The sequence below is a fragment of the Symphodus melops genome (assembly GCF_947650265.1).
Source record: "Symphodus melops genome assembly, chromosome: 14".
Lineage (NCBI taxonomy): Eukaryota > Metazoa > Chordata > Actinopteri > Labriformes > Labridae > Symphodus > Symphodus melops.
The window spans coordinates 23,961,036-23,982,083 of NC_136704.1; the positions used below are offsets into that span (position 1 = coordinate 23,961,036).

The 21,048-nt window shown below is 43.7% G+C and overlaps 2 protein-coding genes across 2 annotated transcripts in view; one reads left to right on the plus strand and one right to left on the minus strand.

Annotated features, from left to right (window-relative positions):
• The window catches only part of LOC306834720 (collectin-12-like), a 28,056-nt gene extending 18,171 nt beyond the window's left edge, over positions 1 to 9,885 (plus strand). Inside the window, exons 4-11 of the mRNA XM_079360822.1 lie at positions 361 to 483; positions 5,389 to 5,475; positions 5,565 to 6,608; positions 6,767 to 7,264; positions 7,922 to 8,058; positions 8,172 to 8,281; positions 8,819 to 8,964; positions 9,071 to 9,885. Of these exons, the coding sequence (XP_079216948.1) occupies positions 361 to 483; positions 5,389 to 5,475; positions 5,565 to 6,608; positions 6,767 to 7,264; positions 7,922 to 8,058; positions 8,172 to 8,281; positions 8,819 to 8,964; positions 9,071 to 9,090 (2,165 nt within the window). The 3' untranslated portion in view covers positions 9,091 to 9,885. The remainder of the gene's footprint in view (positions 1 to 360; positions 484 to 5,388; positions 5,476 to 5,564; positions 6,609 to 6,766; positions 7,265 to 7,921; positions 8,059 to 8,171; positions 8,282 to 8,818; positions 8,965 to 9,070) is intronic.
• Positions 9,886 to 10,717: 832 nt separating this feature from the next.
• On the minus strand, positions 10,718 to 19,513 carry hacd1 (3-hydroxyacyl-CoA dehydratase 1). Its single transcript, XM_079360951.1, has 7 exons — positions 19,287 to 19,513; positions 15,592 to 15,709; positions 14,901 to 14,919; positions 14,683 to 14,771; positions 14,279 to 14,400; positions 12,434 to 12,612; positions 10,718 to 11,987 (listed from the first exon to the last, which is right to left on the minus strand). Exons 1-7 carry the CDS (start codon positions 19,490 to 19,492, stop codon positions 11,905 to 11,907), a joined length of 816 nt encoding a protein of 271 aa, XP_079217077.1. The 5' UTR covers positions 19,493 to 19,513; the 3' UTR covers positions 10,718 to 11,904.
• Positions 19,514 to 21,048: the final 1,535 nt, after the last annotated feature.

Below are 21,048 nucleotides of genomic sequence, written 5' to 3' on the forward strand. Positions count from 1 at the left end.
TAGGGATTCTCGTGTTTTTTGTTTTACCGGGAATCTGCACGTGAGCGAGGCACGGACGGAGGAGGAGGAAGTTTGCTGAGTGAAAGCTGAGTTCAGGAAAATAAGCATGTCACTGAGTGTAAACAAGTCTGTGGGGGGGATTGTTTTTGTGTCCCCTGCCCCTTCGCTACCCGGGCCCTGAGGGAGCTGCACCACTCTTTAATGTTGACTCCAGGCCTGTTTGTCCAGATGTGGGTCTCCTTGACATGCAGAGTCCCTAGATAACACCAAACTCTACCCACATGTCCTTTTAAAGACCTTCCAGCTGAAGAGAAATGCAGCGAGATGTTCTGACTGGTGTTGTATTCTTTTATCACACAGGAATCCAGGAGGCCACCCAGTGCACCAAGTGTAAGAACGAATGGGCGCTGAAGACGTCCATCGCTCTGCTGTACGTGCTGTGCACTCTCCTCACCATCGCTGTCGCCGTGCTGGGATATAAAGGTATTTACAGCACGCCTCTTTCTGTCTCTGTTGCAGAATGGGTAGCCGTCTTTAGGGGCACACTTTTCTAAACGGGACTTCAATCACACATTTTGGATTTTTTTTTTGGTGTACAAACGCTCAAAACTAATTTGAGAGAGTTGGAGTCAAAACAAATCATTTAGTTTGTCTGGAAATAAAATCTGAGTCTGTGTGTTAGAGAGACACGGGGACCAGGCTTCACATGTGGCAGATCCCCTCACGTACCCTAAAACAAACTCCTCCATGCAGATAAACGCTCCGTTTAGAGAGTTTCATTTTAGAGATTCATCGCTAAAGTCGAGCTTGATGCAAAGTCCAGAAACAGGAGGGATCTCACCTCTAAAGCTCACTAATTAACGCGCGTCTTATTTCCTTTTATTTCCACTGATTTCCCGACAACCTCATGGAAAAAAAACAAGAAGTTACTACCAAGACAAAGGCTGATAAAGAAGCCCAGTAAAAGCACAGCTTGTGGCTCGTCCGTGCTCGCTGTTTCCCAGGATGAGCGGCTTTAAAGCGAGTGTAAACAAGCGGTGTGGAGGTGTGCAAGTTCAGCAACCGGCGAGTGGATTCAAACTTTGGATTTGCAGGGAGCAATAACTTCAGAGAGGTATTTCTTCTGTAAACATTTCATGCAAATGAAGGCGTATTATTTTTCTTTTCTTTTCTTTTTTTAAGTTTCACCATCGTCCCTCCGCCCAACAACCTTCTCTCAGTTTATTTTACCAATACTCCTAAAGTGCTCACACCCCCACGAGGGTCCTCAGGTTTTGTGAAGCTGAACTTCCTGGTTTGCTTTTTTTTTTTTTTTTTTTTTTCAAAAAATTTTCCAGGTCAGGAAACGGGCTCGACGTCTTTGGCAGAACTGAACTCTGAATGTTCCTGAGATGATTGAGCTAAACACTCCAGCATGCGACCTTGACGTCCCCCCTCTTGTTTTGTAGTTGTTTCGAGTCGCTCGGAGGTTATCTGAGTGTCTCGAGCATACGTGAACAAAGATGTCCCCTCGCTCTGCGCTCCGTCGGCCCCTCTGCTTCATGTTTTCATGCAGGCCTAATTGATGCCAGATGAGCAGCGAGTGAACTCGGCACAACTTCAACAGAACCCTCCGAAAATGGGTTTTTACTGGCACTGGAGAACTTCTCTGTCAGGGGAACCGCAGCTCAGCCTAAACACACTCCCAGCTGCAGATGGTTCTGTAGTGAGACCCAGAGTGCTCGATGCACTTAACATGTGTGCTTCTCTCTGACCTGCAGAAACACTCTTTATGCTGCTCCTTTGTTTTGATGCAGTTTGAGCAGACCTCCTGTCTTCTCTCCTGCAGCCGGCTGACTCGATCTGAACGACCTGAAGCATTGTGAGGTCACTCTCTCTCTCTCTCTCTCTCTCTCTCTCTCTCTCTCCCTCCAGGATTTAAATCTCATTCATTTTCCTCAAAGACAGTAAAGAAAAGCAAATGGAAAAGGATATGACTGATGGGTTTTTTTCCCCCTCACGCCCTTTATGAATTTATTTTTATTATTGTGGAAAAAGTGGTTGAAGAAGTGAAGCAGCGGAAACATTTCAGATAAATCAAGGAGATCAGCTTGATTCAAATAACAGTGAAACACTCGTGTGGTCTTGTGCAGCTTTTATACACACAGGGACTCACTCTGGTCACTAGCTTAGCGTTACTAATGTTACTGCTACTATGTTAAGCTACATGCTCAAATAGATAACTTTGGTCAATATCTCTTTTTTTTCTAGGCAGCATCAACTTCAATGAAAATGAAAGATATGACAACGGAGACATCAGACAAAGAGCTTTAGATTCACTGTATAATGTGTGACTATATACTAATGCACAAGCTCACACACACACACACACACATACACACACACGCGTGATCCGATACTGAGCTGCAGGATTTTTATTTTAACACAAAAAGCAGCTTAATCAAAAAGATGTTCTTGCAAAAAAATATGATTTTCTGTATTTATAGGTTTTCCTTTAAACATTTAACGTTTATCATAGCTCAGGGGTTTTTACACTTTTCTAACAATTCTACTATTTCTGACTTTATATGAATGGGAAGTTAGACTTTTACAAGACAACTCTGGAAATTTCAAGAAACCACCCACAAGAGCTGGAAAGAGTTCAAACTCGGGTATGAAATAGCTCACAACATTTGGAAACCTAGAAGGTCTCTGCCAAAGCGACGCTTTCCTCAGCAGGCCTGCATGTTTCGCGGTTCGTGTTGCCACGGCGTGATGCAAAGAGTCTCTCTGGAGGCCGGTGCGATGAGCGAGCATGTGCAAATGTCTGTGTGAGTGTGTGAGTTTGAGTTTCAGGGCGAGTGTGTGTGTGTCAGTGACAGAGACAATGTGCAGATGATTTGGACTCTGTGTTGTGCTCTGCAGTGTTAAAATAAATGTTCTGTGGCTTTATTTTATTTTTATTATTTTACAAGAACAATGCATATTAATAAAAACCCTTCTGTAAAAACACTAGAGTTAGCCAAAAGGCTATTTGTCATCTGTTGTCCCAGGCCAGATCTTACAAAAGTCTCCCTGGAAAATCAAAACAAACTCTGACGTTGCTAAAAGCTACAACTATAAATAACAGCAGACAGTGAAAGTGAAAATACATAAGCCCTGCAGGCCAGACAAGAAGGAAAAAAAAAAGTCTAACATGCAGGACAGACATGGAGCAGCACTGAGTAACAAGCGAAGCCTAACAGAGTGTCCTGGTTATTTTGACGACTTCCTGTCCAACGGAGGATTTACTCCAACAACCGTGAAGAACATGTTTCACATGTTTTTAAATGTCTTTATCACTTCCATCAGACATATCAGTCAGCAGCATGTGTTATGTTAAGGGTTGAGTTTCTTGAATGTCAAACAGAGTAAAAAAAAAAAGCTTTGACTATTGATGTAACAATCTTCTTCCTAAATTGAAGTTTCCCAGACATTTCATTTCTCTTCTTTTCGTAACAACAACAGAACTTTTCAATAAGCAGTTGAGACAATAGAAAACGTTTTCTTTTGGCTTTGCAGGAATTGTTTGTCATTTTAGGAAATAAAGATTAATCGGATTCTTTCAGCGAGTCATGAAGAGTTTTTTATGCTTCTTTTTTATTTGACATTTGCCTCTTATACTTTATTTTAGTACTTGTTATATTCCTGGTATATGTAAATGTGCTTGGCTTTAAAAAACAATTCTGAAGAGTAGTCTGCTCTGTTGTATCTGTTGGATGTGTAGAAAGCTACAGGACAGTTAGCTTACTAGCAGTTAGCTTACTAGCATATAGCGATAAAAAGCTGCTCTCTGCTCCTCCCAGCAGAGAAGTCATCCAGGAAGTTGTCTTTGTCGGCTTTAGAGTTACTGAGATGGACCCAAAGGATGCCCACTGAATGACCTCAATGGTTCAACTCCCTACTGCAGTCCATAGTGAACTGTGGCTTTTGGGAAAGGGTCACTGCTAAAGGCTGAAGTGATCCAACACTTGGACAGTGTGAGACTTCCTGTGCTGAGCTGTCTGAACTGGTAACTGGTGTTGTTGTCCTACTCAGTGGACAGACGGCAGTGATGTGTCTGTCTTTGTTCTGCAAGACAACAAATAAGCATATAGCTAAAAATGTTTAGCCTTCAGATGGGATATAACTGTGGCTATAGCTTTCAAGACATTTCTACATTTCGTTGAGCTGTATCATATCCAAGCATAAATATAAACATTTAATTTTGTTTTTATCACTTTTTTAAAATACATTAACCCATAATATCATCCAAACTTTCCTTTATGTAGCCCACAGGCTACAAATGCTTGGGCTTCAAGAGTCTGGTGCTCTGGGCTCAGTGTGGTCCAGGGTTCTAGAAATCATCTGTGCATGTGACGGAGGAGCGCACAGTGCAGGTAGGGGGCGTGGCCTCAACAGCCCTGCATGAAATGATTTCCATGAAATCTGGTTGTTTTCATCAAGTCAATTTATTCCCTTTTATTTCCATTAATTCCCAAGGATAGTTTCCAACTTTGAGTTTGGCAACCCTACTTGCTATTGCTGCAGAATGAAAGGCTTCGTCTGTGCTTTATCGGGCGCTAAATCAAAAGGCCGTGTCCTCGTTTGGGCAGATTGATGGACTTAAAGCAGTTCCTCTTTGTGGTGATTTAACCTCTGGAGGTCATCGACCTGTTGTTTTAACTGTTGCAGCAAACAGCTGGGATGCAGATTCCCAGCAGAGGAGCCCGTGGAGTTCCCAGTTAAAGGACATTTCCCCCTGGCGAGGCTGGTGGTGGAAGTGGGCTGATTCCCCCGGAATCCCAGACACATTCCAGAGGAAATGAACGCTGGTGTCGCCTGTGGGGGCGTGAAGAGCCTCCCTGCCACACTGTCTGTCTCCTCTGGGCTGTCTTTGATCCGCCTGTTTACTGAAGACCCCCCTAGGTCACTTCCTGTCCCCTAGGGCCCTCGCCAGTGTCTCCCCATACACCTCCAACCGCAGACTGTGCCATTGACCACCCACTCCATTCCGGCTGAATCAAAGTTTCTTCCCCCCTCAATTCGTCTTTCGCAATCCCGTCTCTGACCACTAAATTAAATTGCACTCCAAATCCAAATGTCTTTTTTGTTTATTATCTCCACCTGTCTTTCCATCTCAGTCCCACTCTAATGCTGTCCCATCCTGAGAGATTACACTAATCGAGTCCAGCGTTATTACATGCCTACGAGATATGTAGACACATCTCGTATAGTGTCTGTCCGTAATTTTTATTGGTTTCCTCTCTGATCCCTTTTATATATGATGTCTGTGCTTTCAGGCAATTCTGGTCTGGTAATAAAGACAGGATCCAGTGAGGAGACGATGACGTTAACCTTTGTCCTACCTGTTCTGTTTTGTTTTTTCAGTTGTACAAAAAGTCGACAGTGTGTCCGAAGGTATTGCGAACTATGGAGGAAAGATAAATGCTGTTGAGACTGACTTAAGAAAGCTGGGTAAGTTTCTGGGTTTAAACTAAAGCACAAACTGCAGTGACAGGCTGAAATGCTTCTTTGTAATCTAGTGAACAAATTCTCCCTTTCAGATGATCAAGCGGGGGAGAAGTCAGAGAATACCACAACTGAGATCCAGGCTTTCAAGAACAACATCTGGAGTCTCCAGAGGCAGCTGTCTGCGGTGGAAGAACGCATCCACAGCGATCAAGTTAAGCTGAGTCAGCTGCAGAACATTGACTCAGACATCCAGAACAGCCAGGGCTCCATCCAGGGACTGCTGGAAAGCAACACGGCCGCCTTGCACTTTGTAAATGGTACCCTGCGGTCTTACGGCAGCATCATCGAGGGTCTGCAGGATGACACCGCCAGGATGCAAAGAGAACTCCAGCAGCAGGTGAAACTCCAGGACCAGACGCTTCTAAGCATCAGCAGTCTAAACTTCACGCAGGCCCACCAGAGGCTCCTCATCGCCGTTCTGCAGCGCTCAGTGGACGGCACCAGTCAGGCAATCCAGAAAATGCGCAATGACTTTCAGAGCATCGAGCAGACGGCCAGACAAGCCCGAGCGGATGCTGACTGGCTGCGTAGTAAAGTGGAAAACCTGCAGGTTATGGCCAGCAATGTCTCAGCACTTGCGAAGGCCAATAACGACAGCCTGGATGACGTTGGTTCACAGCTCGCCGTTATGGCGAACCAGCTGCAGAACACCAGCAGCCTGACCGATGCTCAGGACCAGACCTTGAGGGAGATTTTAGACCAACAGAGGGACTTCAGGAACGTCACATCCGCCAAGTTTGATCGGCTGGAGGTGCGGCTGGATGAGACGGAGCAGAGTATGGACCGGGTGACTGGCAACATCAGTTTCACCACGCAGCTCCTGGGGGCGATCAATCTCAACCTGAACGGGCTACGCACTTGTTCCGAGACCGTGGGCCGTCACTCGGACATCCTGCTGAACCTCAACAACAGCGTGACAGACGCCAGGACAGACGCAGCCAGTCTGAGGACCCAGCAGGAAGAGCTGGCAGCACGGGTGGACAAGGAGGTCACCAACCTCTCTATCGTCATGGAGGAGATGAAGCTTGTGGACAACAAACACTCGCAACTTATCACCAACTTCACCATCTTACAGGGTGAGAGAAACATACCTCTCTAAACCTCTCTAATACTTAAAAAATTATTAATTATTAAGGTTTGATCTAAAAAGCAAATGTCGGTAAAGTCAATATAAAGCCCTCAGCAGGTCTTAGATCTCCTCTTCACTCACTCGCTCACATCTTTTTTCTCTCAGGTCCCCCTGGACCCAGAGGGCCACGAGGGGACAAAGGACCTCAGGGGTCAACTGGTCAGACCGGTCAAAAAGGAGAAAAGGGAGAAAAGGGTTCTCCTGGGATACGAGGACCTAGAGGAGAGCAGGGTATCCCAGGACCACCAGGTCTTCCAGGGCTGAAAGGCCTTCCTGGCGTACCTGGCAGCCCTGGTTCAAAGGGCTCACGGGGTTCAGGAGGGAGGGCTGGACCTCCAGGAACTAAAGGAGAGCCAGGAACAGCCGGTCTGCCTGGAAGAGACGGACAATCAGGTCCTCAGGGGTTACAGGGCCCACCAGGTATCAGAGGCTCTATGGGACCAGCCGGGGAGCAGGGGCCAAGGGGACTGCCAGGACCAGTGGGGCCTCCAGGGCCAGCAGGACCACCAGGACAACCAGGGAGCCCAATTCGGGTTCCTTTAGTACCTTTGGGACCGGTGTCTCTGCAGGACGAGGCGGTAGCTCCAACGCTTTGGGCCCCAGGTACAACCAAACTCAGGAAGTCTTAGTCTTAGTGTCATTATGTTTTGAAGTCTGTCACAGATCTTACCGCTTCATGAAACATCCTGAGGTACTCAAAGAGGGAAGGCTTCCACATCAACACATCTGTAACATGCTGTTGTGATTTTTGGAAAGGGTTAGATAAAAAAGAGGCAGAATTACTCTGAAATAAGTCGAGTGAATATAAAATTAGAGCTAGCAGCTGGTTAGCTTAGCATACATATATCATTATCAGAAACAGAATCTTTTTTTTTATTACCAGCTGCAGGGTTTGATGTGCACCGACATACAGACAACATGTTGAGTGAAAACCAGGAGCAACAACTAGCTTAGCTCTGTCACTTGTACGCTAACAAAAAACAACCTTTAAAGCTAATTTTTGAAACTGTTAGCCTTTGTTTTGTTAGTTTAAGCTAACACACAGATTTTAAAACCAACAAGATGTGGTTGCAGAGAAGGTTACTCGGGTTGTGCTACCTTTACATACGGCTAGGTTAACGTGTTTCACCTGTTTCCAGTCTTGACGCTAACCTTAGCTTTGACTTATCAGCTCTTTAGCTTCATATGTCCTCGTATAGATGTCGACTGTATCTTAGCAAGTACTTACTTTTTGTAACTCATTCGCTTCATGTTTCACAGGATGCCCCTCCGAGTGGGCAAATTACAGAGACAAATGCTACTTCTTCTCCAAAGACCTGCACAGTTTTGACGATGCAAAAGCAACTTGTGAATCAACGGCTGCGTCGTTGTTGATCATTAACGATATAGAGGAACAGGTAACGAGAAAATAATGACTTCATTGCCCTTCATGAAGGCGATCTATGAAAACCACTATGAGGTGGAAGGAAAGGTTGTGACTGCTCTGTGATTTGTCCTCGTGTGACCTCAGAAATGGTTGAAGAAGCAGACGTTTGGAAAAGGTTATTTCTGGATGGGTTTGACCGACAGGGAGGAGGAGAACGTTTGGCGCTGGCTGGACGGGACCGAACCTGCTTTCACGTCAGTAGAAAAATCTTCTATCGTAATGTCAGTGCTGTTCAAGGATTGATATTTAGCTTCAGAGACGTGCAAGATGCTGCTTTCCAATAAAAATAACAACCTTCAGGTTTTTAGTTACAGACATTGAGACCAAATCATCACGCAGAGACGAAGAAAACATCTCAACTTTTCTCATTTACTTTGACCTGCATTAAAAACTCCACTCCCCAGATCCTTCTCCACAATCTAATAAAACAAATAGTCACATTCAACAATCCTTGATTTGTTTTTGGAGGTCCGATTACACCTTTCACCATTTTTTTTTGTAAGAGTACACAAGAAAATAGTAAAGCTAAAAATAATAAACATATAAGATGTAATTATTGCTTTCATAAACGCTGGTTAATCCCTGAGTTTGCACAATTGCTGTGGAAATGAATGTGGAAATTCATACAATTGCTGCAGTTTTTTTCTGTTTTCACAGCTGTGGATTTTTGTCCCGGCTCTAAAAAGTAAAGTAAATCTGATGTGTGAACGCCCCCTGTCGTTTGCCTGCAGAAAGTGGAAACCCGGTCAGCCTGACAACTGGAGCCACGGGCATGAAATGGGAGAAGACTGCGCAGGGCTCATCCATGAGGGGTTATGGAACGATTTCTTCTGTGAAGATCTCATAAGCTACATCTGTGAGAAGGACATGGAGACCTGTACGTCTGGTTTTTTTGCCTGTCTGTTTTTCCTCCTGCCCAAGTATCTTCACACTTTTCCTCCTGATCATAATAAATTGTCTTTGTGTTTGTTGTTTATCCGCAGCAAGCTCGCCTGGATCGTAGCGATGTCTCCAAAGGGAGCTTGCAGTGAGCAGCTAGACTTCCCCGTGTGGCTCTGGTCCGCTGACACAGCACATGGAGAGTCCGAACGGAGAGAGCTAAGGGACAATCCTGAAACGAGCCCAGGGCTGCAGCAGACGTCTCTCCAAAGCTAAAGAGATGCCTCCGAAGTGAACCCAGTTTGACTTTACCAACAAGTGCAATACAACAGGGCAAGCAGAGCAGGACCAAATCATCGATTTATATGAATCTGAATATTTTTACGGTTATTTGAAGTGCATTTATATTTCTGTATTCCATGCTCAGCTGAATATCTGAATGTATATTTCATTATGCAAGTTATTCATTTTATGAAGCCAAGTGGACTTACCTTAGTGCTTCAGTGAAATGTGCCTTAAAACGGACAGAGCGCTAAACGCATACTGTCACTGATGTGCTATCTTTGATGAGGAACCCGTTTATGTAACCTCATGAATGTCTATATAGCATTTTCATGTATACCTTTAGAAACATATTATTTACACATACATGCAGAAGATTGTCACAATCTTGACTTCAAGTTCAAGACTGCACGATGACAGTTTAATACTCCCTTTATGATGCAATACTAAGTGATTATAAGATTCGTTTTTCACTCGTATAGATGCTGGTGTGTTTATATAGAACTTTGGATCCTACCTACAAATATCAAATGTGCCAGTTTCGGCTCTCAGGTACTGTTTCCTGAAAAGAACAAACACTTTAGTTTAAAAAACATTTCAAGAGGTGAAGGAAACACAAATAAAACTGTAAAACCTGCACAGCGTTTGTGTTTCTTGACTTGTCTTACATTGTTCCCAGATCCAGATAAACAGATGAACTAGTGCAACTCTGGCACCTAGCGTTTAAAATGGGTACTGCAGCTTAAATTCAAAACATTGCAGAGCTTGTTCTCCCCCCTCCCCTCTCTCATCCCTGGAGTCGATATGCTCACAGAAGGGATTTTATGATTTAATTCAGTAATAAGACGTGAAGTATGCAGTCCTGAAAAGAAAACATCTAGATGATTTCAGGAGGACTGATCCGGAGCATCTCCTGACCTGGCTGTTCACTTTATGCTCCTCACAGTGGGAGACTATCCCTGCAGCTCCTGCTACAGGAAACGCTTCACTTATTATTTAAAAATGACGAAACTGTTCAGGGCCAACTCTTCTTTTGAAATTATTTTGTGATGGTTACAGATGTGTGTTTTTAAATGTGCAAGTGTTGACAAAACGTATGACTCGTTTAATTGTTTTTAATAAAATGCATCAACCAAAAAAAAAAAAAAAGTAGTGGACGATGCAGTCGAAGAGTCAGCAGATACAAGACAATCTGACTTTATGTGAATGCTACATGTGGGAGAACAACATTCAATGCAGCACTTTAGAAGTCGTTGTGTTCGCATGCATACAGTCTGTGCACCGTGCAGAAGTTACAGTATGCGTCACTCCCCTCCTATTGGCTGGAGGTAAATTCTCCAGAGAATATCCTGCACATACTAAGGGTCTGGCAGGAGAGATGACCAGAGTTTTTCCGGAGTTTTCTGCAGGCGTGAATGCCCAAATACTCCTTCTTTAATTGTCTTTATTGTTATCACACAAATCTCCAATGATTGTACAATTTAGTTTATTGACTTTTCACAAACAGGTATTTTCACATTTCTATTGTTTTTTTTTGTTCTTGAAAAATGACGTTTCCAGAGATTTAACAACAGCTCGACTTCTCTTTGAAACGTGGGTTTTCTTAGATAACCATGGGACATGCAGTCAGTTAACACTTTGTGTTTTCCGACTTTAGGAAAATCAGACACCGCTTCAGCTGCACAGAAGATTGAAAGATTTTCAAAATAGCACCTTTAGTAGGAGGGAACTAACAACCTTTTTTTTTTTTTTTAAATCAACATGGACATGACAGTCTTTATGTTAAAAAACAGACACAACAGGCTGAAGGATAAGCGCTTTAAAAAAAAAAAAAGTCTGAACCATCTACAGAAGAAAACCTGCTACTTTTTTTTAAAACTCAATTTAGTGTAAGATGCTCTCTTGTAAATTAATCTGACACAGTAAACAGAAAAGCAACACAGAAAAATGCAGGTGAGCCAAGCAGACACGGTTAAGTTTGAGCTCGACAGAATGTGAATAAATGATTTTTAAGAAGTTGATTAGCCGCTCGTTTCACATTGCGTCATTTACACAGAAGGTCAAACAAACGTACACGGAAGAAGCAGCATATTGTCTAAATGCAGATTTATTGTTGAGGTATGAAACTGGACTATGAAGATTTGTTTTCTTGTGAAACCTTATTTTTTACAGTGGAATACTCATCACATAAAATAAAGATGTCAATTGTGTTGATTTCGGGGGGTAAAGTGGGGACACTTGCGGAGACACAGCTTACAACCTTCCTTCATGTGTTACATTCCCCAGGACGCCTCTCATTTGCCAGCTGTGAGCAGAGATGTTTGTTTTCAGCAACAAGGTGCATTAAGGTTGGCAGGTGATGCAAAATAAAGAAACAGGATCTCTGAAATGAGACACAATGTCGAGCTTCTGTTTCAGGCTCCAGGGACACTGGGACTGTAAACATGTCTCCAATATTACTGCCCAGATAGGAATCAATCCTACGTGTATGTATATGTTTTTTTTCCTCCTTTCTTCCACGTTAACACGAGTGATAAAGCTCTTGTTTCCGGTCCAGTGCAATAAAAAGAATGTAAGGAGATGATGTGCAGGGAGAGGTTGAGGGGTGATTCGGCGGCAGGCTGGCTCAAAGGAAGGCACGATGAGGCGGCTTCTTCTAGTCATCCTTCTCCACGATGACCTCCCCGTGAAGCACTCTTCTCCTCTGCCGCAGCATGTGGAAGTAGAGCTGAGGAAACACTGGGGAAGAAAGTAAAAAAAAAAAACAATACAGTCTTGCCCAAGGACACGTCGGACTTGTTGCTGCAGGAAGAGACGACCGACTCCTCCAGCTGAATCATAACCGCCCATATGATCCTTTTACAAAAGACTGGTACAAGCTCCATCACTAGATGATCCAATGATAATCTCATCGACAACGTAAAATCAGGACCCTTCTTAAAGACATTTTAAGGCCTCATTTAAAATAATAAATGTCATGTTCTAACCCCCTTACCTGTGCTGAGTCAATAAAAAATACTTTCCATAAAAGCATTCAATGAAAAAATATGGTAAAATATCAGCAAGCTCCTGAGCTGAAGTTTAACTGCAGTTCCTTAGATGACCACTAGAGGTTGGCTATAAAACAGAGTTTCATACTTTGAAGCGTTGCATCAGTGTAAAAACAAAAAAACAAGGCTCCTTACGTGGGATGTAGGACAACATGACAATGATGAGGCAGTAGTAGAAGTCGAAGGAGACGTTATAGATGTTGGGAAGCCTCGTGGAGAACATTCCAGATCTGCGTACGAACGGCAGAGCAGCGTAAATGGTCATCAGTTCTCCGATGACTCCCACAGGGTAGAGGACGATGAAGAGGTTGTACCTGGGACGAACACGAGGATGAAGATTAAACACTTCACACTTCTGGAGACGGTGAAACACGAACGTGCAAACGTTCACGCGTCAAATGATCCAAATCATTAAATCTGGATTTTAATACTTATGATGAACCATTTTAATGGCATGCTTAAAATTCCATTATTTCTCTATTTAGAATTAAAGTAGGATTCCTTTTATTTAGCATTTTTGTGTCTTAAGATGAGGTTACTTTACTCGCTGTAAAGGGATCACAAAGGAATGCAATCTTCATTTTGGATTTGATTGGCAGTTGTCGTCGCGAGGGGAAGCTGCAGACTGAGAGAAACTCTGTCACTGATCTTAGTCGCTGATTTCTGCAGTGATTACTCAGCACTTATTAAATCCATTCCCAGGCAGCTTAGAAATGAGCGAGAGTCTATTCTTTGTCTTTAACTCAGGACACATCATTGAATAATTGCTGATTTTCTTTCTGATAAAGAAAGAAAATCAGCAATTATTCACAAACTAATCATCCTCTCAGCTTTCTTCTTTAACTTCGCCGTCACTTCGGCCGGCCTCCCTTTGTGACCCCACACACTGTCTCTAGTCTGATGCATGACATGACTCAGGGCTACAGAGGTCCTGCAGTCAGTCGAGACCACAGCAGAGGGGGGGGAGCTTCCAAGCGGATGTGAGGGAAAACATTCCATGACCAAAACAGATGGTCTTAAAAAACGGGAGCAGCTGAACATGAGCCCCTCTCCTGGGGGCCTGGCGTCTCCTCCGTGTTTGAAGGAAGATGTGACGGGTGGGGGGCAGGGAGGAGAGTTGGTTCGGTACGTAAGGATCAACACCCAAACAGAGGAGTCACTGGCACACAACTAGCAACGTTAATATGTGGCTCATGGGCCGTCCGCCTGCATCGATGGAACGACGCCTCCCCTTGTGAACGGGCTGATGCAACATGTAAACCCGGGCGCTCCGAGCCGACACAGCCTCTCTCAGGGCTGTGAGATGCCAAGCCTGTGTGTTGGACAGCTATCAATGTGTACAGCTGACGTTCCTCCAAACGACTCCTATTTCAGTACAGACCCCCAGAGTCAGACCGCCACGTCACAGGGTCCTCTTCGTACAGTAGAAGGCGGGCGTTATGTCACTTTGTGCATAATCACATTTCACCGATTCAAACGGAGAGTATTTTAAAAGTTATACTCACTGCTGATATTTTTAAATTAATCACCTTTTCAGACACGTATTTTTCCAAAATACGCAACAGAGAAATGTAAAACCTTCACGCATTGTATTTTACGGAAGATTAAAATACAGTTACATGTTAATTCGCTCTAAATGTTTGGCTTTTGTTCTGCATCATCAGTACAGTCAGAGACCAGTGTGAGCAGTTAGTTTGCCCACCACAAACGGAGAATGGCTAATGAGGTGCTAATCAATAAACACACACATGCTCCTTCTCTCTGTGTGAGCCAGGTGATAATAAATACACACACACAAACGCGCGTGCGTGCATGCACACGGCTGCACTACTTCCTGACGTAAAGCCGCTCTGGGTCTGTGACGGGAAGCATGCCAGAGGTGAAATCTCCAGGTCACAGCAAACATGCACACACACAATGTCCGACACGGTAATGACAACTCAGGCTCATCCCCCCCGACAAGTGTCACGGCATCTCCACCTGGCCCATTTGATGAAGTACGGCAGGTGGTTGAGCAGGTTGAATGTGTAGTAGGAATATCTGGTAATCTCCGTCATCGTCCACACAACCAGGAATAGTAGTACGCTCTCTTCGTTCTGGATCTTCAATCAGGTTGGAACATACAGCAATTATACAGAGAACGTATTTACACATATCAAAGGACGAGCGCTAACTCCATCTGTTAGCAACATAAACATGAAGCCTCTTTGAATCAGTAGTAACCTGCTTTTATTGACTCTGTTAGCAGCATTAGTGTGTGTGTGTGTGTGTGTGTGTGTGTGTGTGTGTATGTGTGTGTGTGTGTGTGTGTGTGTGTGTGTGTGTGTGTGTGTGTGTGTGTGTGTGTGTGTGTGTGTGTGTGCGTGCGTGTGTGTTATAGTCACCGGTCTGATGCTGTTGGTAACGAACCAAACCATGAAAATCCGTGAACACACTTGAACCCCGGTTACAATCACAGAAGTCCTCACGATTCCTGCAGCACAGCGAGGTGGGGGTGGGGGGGAGGAGTGGGAGGGGGTTGGGGGGGGGTCAGTTCACGGCTGCAGAGGTGAGCGTGTGTTTGCATTTTAAACAATGAGCATAAACAAAAAACCTTACATACCGATGGCACAATGTCCCACCTGTTGGACAAAAAAAGAGGAGAAGAGTGAAATTCTCACCTCTACACTGAGATGTTTGTCGACTATCACCTTTCCTTTTTTCAGTTTTTAACTTTAAAGGTCACGTATGATGCAAAATCCTCTTCACCATGTTTATACTCTAACATGTGTCTCCAGTCTGTCTACAAACCCCCCAATGATGAGAAAAGTCCATCCTCTCCGTCTCCTGCCTGCTCCACTTTTCAGAAAATGTGTGCTCAAACATTTTCCCTTCGTGACATCACAAAGGGCAGTAGCCCCTCCCCTTCATGACATCACAAAGGGCAGTAGCCCCTCCCCCAGGTGGGTGACACTCCCACAGCTAGGTGTTTGTTCTGCCCTCTGAGTCTGCCTTCTCACCGTAAACAATAGGACATGGAGCCAGAAAGCAGCGAGTACACCCGAGCCCTTCCAGAGAGGGGGCGTGGTCAGACACAGCTCATTTACATATTTAAAGCTACAGACACAGAAACAGCCTGTTCTGAGCAGGGCTGAAATAGAGCGGTTTATAGACATGATCAAATACAGGATCAGGGTGGATTTACAACAACACACTTCACACACGTTGAAGAGGAGTTCTGAGATTTATTTACACTTGTTGAAGAGAAGGAGAATATGTGACCTTTAAGATGTGTACAAAAAACAAATTCTTACCTCAACTAACGCAACGGTCTGGAAAAACTTGAGTGTCCTTGCTATACTTCTGTACAGACCTTTGTGTGTGCCTTTCTGGATGTAGAAGCGCATCATCGCCATGGCCAAGACCATCCAGCTGCAGAAAACAAAAACAGAAGACATTAAAATAAAGATAAATAAATTTGATGATAAAATTACTTCTGAAGAGTCGTTTTATGCAATGTGATTTTTTCTTAAACAGTTAGAACACCACAACACAATGCTGGTGAAAACAACAGGCCTCATGTGATGGAAAGTCCCATTATTTATATTCAGCCATCCACGTCTTGACCTGCAAAACGCTTTTTGTTTGTTTTTTTAAAAAACGACTCTACATGAACATTTTATTGATTGAAACTTCTCTCTTCAACTTTTAACAATGCACAGCCAGTATAAGAGGTGGGGGAGGGAATCGATGAGGCATAGTGTGCCGATATTTTGTGTCCAAGTATCGATATTTTCATTCATAGCAGATGTGCTTTTAAAAAAAAAAATTACCGCTTAAGGTTTTGCACAATTCACGTATATCGTAAGAGGTGGGGGGGAAATCGATTAATCAAAGTGTCATGATAGTTTGCGTGATCAATTTGTGTCTTCTGACCTGTCGTTACTGTCGTGAATGAATTCATCAGAAGACTGCTGTGACTTTGTTGAATTCCTTTTTATAACTCAACAGGCTGTGGGACTGAAGTGCCACTCTGGGATTGATTAAGATGTCTGAATCTGAATTTACAAACCTGTTATACCAATTAAACAGCGGTGTGTGTTTGATTGCTTCTTGTTATCAGCATCAGGACCGAAAAACTCCACGAGGTGAATCCCTTAAATACCTAATAGACAATATCAACTGTATAATATTTCTGCAGTAGGAACATGACAAGAAGCCCAGCTCACACCAAATCCTGATCCATTTCTCCATCAGTGCTTGGGAGAGCTTTATAATTGAAGTGTGTTCGCATTAACTGATGAAAACAATGAATATAAATGAAGTGACAGGAGTCGTTCCTTCTCAACCACAAGCGCAGAAAGCTGTTAAATCTGTTATTTAGACTCTAAAAAAGGCAAACCAAAGACTGCTTGGGGGATGATTTCTCCTGGATGACACGTCACCACATTTACTGATCCCGAATCAGCAACGCACAGAAGTGAAGCTGAACAGGAGGAGACTCATTTACAACAGACTCCAGCCATGAAAGGTGATCTCACAGAGCCGCCGACGGGATCAATGGTCTTAACAACTTAGTGGGTACGACATCAGATCACAACATTCATCTGCTCATTGTTTTACCCATTCATTGATTATCTGAAGAAATCAATAAATTGCCCAGTAAGCTCTCAGTTGTTCCAGGAGGACATCTTTAATCCATCAAATCAATACTGAGTTCACATTCTTATAGACAAGCAGCAGCAAACGTGAAACTTGTTGAAAATTGAAATTACTTCCAATAATTGCCACTTAAAAATTCAAAACAACTGAATTACCGTTTGCATACTCGTGATCTTATAGCTTTTCAGGGTAGCGAGGCAGGTGAGGAGGCGAGGTACCTTAGCTAGCTAAACTGAGCCCAGATTTATTTCCCAACTGAAGCACCAGCTGACCCGAGGTTTAGGTATGACCAGTAAAACAACGAAACAGCTTAACTAGCTGCCTGAAGAAACGTCCTCCTTCCCTCTCACACGATGTCAAACCATGCACTGTTAATGTGGAAGGATGAAGTCTGATTGAGGTAACCCGTCTGTTCCTGAAGGGGGCGCTGGAGTCCCATGGATGGCGGTCTCCATGTTGGAAATGAAATCTCAGCCTAACTTTCCTGACGAAAACTCCTGACAAACCGTTACACAGCACCCACCTGTCAATCAGCTCAGCTACACGCCTTATTGTGAATAACTCTGACCCTTCAACCAATCAAAACTGCTGAGTCATCAAAACATTCCCCCCGTACAGTGTGTGTGGATGGAGACATAAGCTAATCACACCTATTTGGTTTTTTGAAGCAGGCTGTAAACATGTTCATGTCTGCTGTAAAAACAGGCTTTTTGAATGGGTGTGTATGTGACTTCCTGTGCTGCTGCAGCCAGCCTCTAGTGGACACTCCAGGAACTGCAGGATGTTACACTTCCTCATCAGCTTCATGTTTCAACACTGGAGGATGATGAGGCTGAAGCATCGCGGTCTCATATAAAAAAAACCATCACATTCATCCAGCCTGGAACTACTTCCATCAAATACACACTACGATGGACACGTCTCAATAAAACACATGAAGAACTTAAACCCAGCACTACAGGAAGTTGTGTTCTGCAGCACAGTACAGGAAGTAAAACAGCTGTGATAACCATCAGAAACTCCATAGAGCTTGTAAATGCTGGTACAGACATATTATTGGTATGTCTGTTTTTATTTTCACACAGTGTGACTTGAAACAGGGAAAAGGAGTCTCAGGTAGGCCTGCACTGCTCCTGCTGACTGGAATCTCCGGCAGGATGATTCGTGTCTCTCGGAGCTCATTTGCTTCAGGTTGTAGACGCTCTGAATAATTTATTTTCTGCTCTGTTACTCAAGACTTGCTGATCTGCGTCTGTAATCGCTCTGTGATGTTTCTCTGAAACTTGTTTGTGTTGCTGCTGCCCGGCCTGGACGGGACACTCTTGTAAATTGTTGTTTTTACTGAGATGGGACATTTGTGTTTCGACACTGACGTAGTTTAACGTCTGGAATATCGGACTGACGGCGCCGATCCACGCTGAACAGATCAGGAAAGATGGTGAGGCACTTTAAATATCCTCAGCTCGCTCAGTCTTCCTTTCAAGACGCTCAGACTGAACTGTAAACAAATCGTCTCCATGGCAACGCTCAAACAAGAAGATCAAAACTGTTATTCTTTCATTTCAGTTTCAAACCTTTTAATTTGGAAATTTGACAGTTTGATGCTGCTTCCTGTTTGTAAGTGAAGCCAGCCCAACGTTCAGATACATTTCTTTGGAATCATTTGTAGATATTATTATTATTAAAATTATTTTGCTTTTTGAATAAGAACAAAATACACAATTTTACCAACAACAACATAAACAATATTAAAGCTTACATGTTTAAAGTGGCCTAAACAACACTCACTCCTATCAGAGTGTCTGTAACTGTTATAACCTGAATAAATAAATATCTAAAGTGAAGACAAAGAATTGATTTCCAATTGTATTTTTTTTTTTTTTTGCCAATTGAGCCAATAAACAAAGTCGTCTGATTATGACGCGCGCGCTCGGTATGTTGTTGTTCAAAAATCTGCCCATTGAGCATTTCAGTGTCCTGAGCTCCAGTGTCAGCGCACTCCGGCTATACTTATCACTGCGACTGTCGGTGGCACCGTGGGCCTTGACGCCGACACCGTGCACTCAGCCCTATTTGGACACGGCTGCAGCGCCAGCCTGTCACTTTAAACAAACGCCATTCATTCATTTTCTACCTCTCACATCAAACCCGCGCGCATTTCTGCAGTTTGATTTCCACTAATTCATTAAACACATGTTGGTTTTCCCCACAGTGTCCGGTGAACCAGTGAAGCTGAACAGGCACTTTGGACTTGACACACAGTCCTATAAACAGCAACACTCGCTTCCAGTTTTTTCGGGAGCGGTGAACTTCCAGGCTTTCTTATTAATAGGTATTACGCACGTACCCTGCGGTCATGGCGATGTTGTAGAAAGTGAGCCATGCGGTGGCGAGGGCGCTTTTGGTTCTCTTCTTGTTGTTGGTTTCCTTCTCCTCAACCGTGCCGTCCTCCTCGCTGGACGCCATGGTACCGGGGGGCAGGGTGGGGGAAGTCAGGAGAGGAGCTGACAGCTGGGACTGGAAGGGAGGGGAAGCAGCAGCAGGGTCATCCATCCATCTAAGCGCGCACGGTTCCCCCCCCCCCCCCCCCCCCCCCCTCTCTCTCTCTCTCGCGGGACTAGTGCGTGGCCTGCCGGTGGGTCAGGGAGTGATCGCACACTTGTGCTCCCATCAAACCAGCAACAGTGGAATGAAACTAAACACATCAAGAACTGTGATCATCTAAGTCAGTGGTGTCCAAACTTTTTTTCTTGCGGGCCAAAATTGTGGCGTTAGAATCACTCACGGGCCACAGGGTTTTTTTGTTTGTTTTTCTTTTAAATATTGGAAGGAACTTTTTGTATTTTGACCTCTTCAAATAATAATGTAAATACACAAATAACTAATTGCAGTGGGGAAACTGTTGTGTTCTAATTTTTTGGAAAGAATAGTCAGGCTTTTATAGGTCTCCCTCCCTCCCATCTGATGAGGCCTGGGGCCAAAATCTTCTGATTCTTCGATTTGAAGTCAAGGGCCACAAAAGATCCACTTAAGGGCCACAAATGGCCCCCGGGCCGCACTTTGGACACCCCTGATCTAAGTATTTGACGAATATGCGGGTTTTTTTTTTTTTTAACATAATATCTAAAATCTTGAATGAAAATAAGCAGAGAGAACAGTGATCTTGTCAAATCTTTCACAAGACATTAATTTATAAAACACATCTATTAAAATCATTTAAAAATAAAAAACTCATTTTTGTGTCTTCACATCATCAAACAACAAATAACCTCGTTGACACATTTCATTATATTCAACAAACTAGCTTTAATTTGTCGATACTTTCATGCTACTATGCTATGCTATGCTATGCTATGCTACTATGCTTTTTTGGGCAGTAAGGCCTTTCAAAAGGTAAATGGACTTGAGTTTGTATCGTACTGACTTCTCAAAGTTCTTTCTCACAGGTCACATTCACACACTGATTCACATTCACACACTGATGGGAGAGGCTGCTGAGTAAAGAGCCCATCAGAAGTAACTTTCCCCAGTCATACACCGCTGATGAAGCAGCAGGAGTAAAGAAGTGTCTTGCCAAAGGACACATCAATAGCTGCAGGAGCTGGGAATCGAACCACAAACTTTCCAGTTGAGAAACGATCCACTCTACCAACTGGTGCCACAGCCACTCAAGTGTTAGCATTATAAGGAATTAACTCTGAACATGACTTTGATAGCATATTATTTGATTGAGATAAAAATCACATTATAATTTATGGAGATCAAATCACTCCAAATTGTTCGTATGTAATAAGCAGTTCAAAATTGAATGTGTGCAGCTTATCCCAGAAGGGGATTTACTCTTCTGTTTCACAAAGGGGGAAACTCAAACATGTTCAGGACCAAAACACTAAAAAGATGTCAGCTAAAGGGTCAGTGAGTCAGGTGGACCGGACACTCCTACTCGACCAAACGGGCCCCTTGCCCTTCAGTCTCTCTGACTCTATGGGATGGAGAGGGAACAAGTCTTAGTAACGGGACATGGAGTAGCACTCTACTGTGATCAAGTGTGGTAAGCTACTAAAGCCTTCATCTATTTTCAAGCTAAAATGCTAAGCTAAAGACGTGTC

Coding starts and splice junctions, on each gene's coding strand:
- hacd1 (XM_079360951.1), bottom strand. CDS start 19,492: ATGGATGACCCTGCTGCTGCTTCCCCTCCCTTCCAGTCCCAGCTGTCA. Junction 15,710..19,286: donor AACATCGCCATGACCGCAGG/GTACGTGCGTAA, acceptor TGTTTTCTGCAG/CTGGATGGTCTTGGCCATGG. Junction 12,613..14,278: donor TACTTCATCAAATGGGCCAG/GTGGAGATGCCG, acceptor TGTTCGTCCCAG/GTACAACCTCTTCATCGTCC.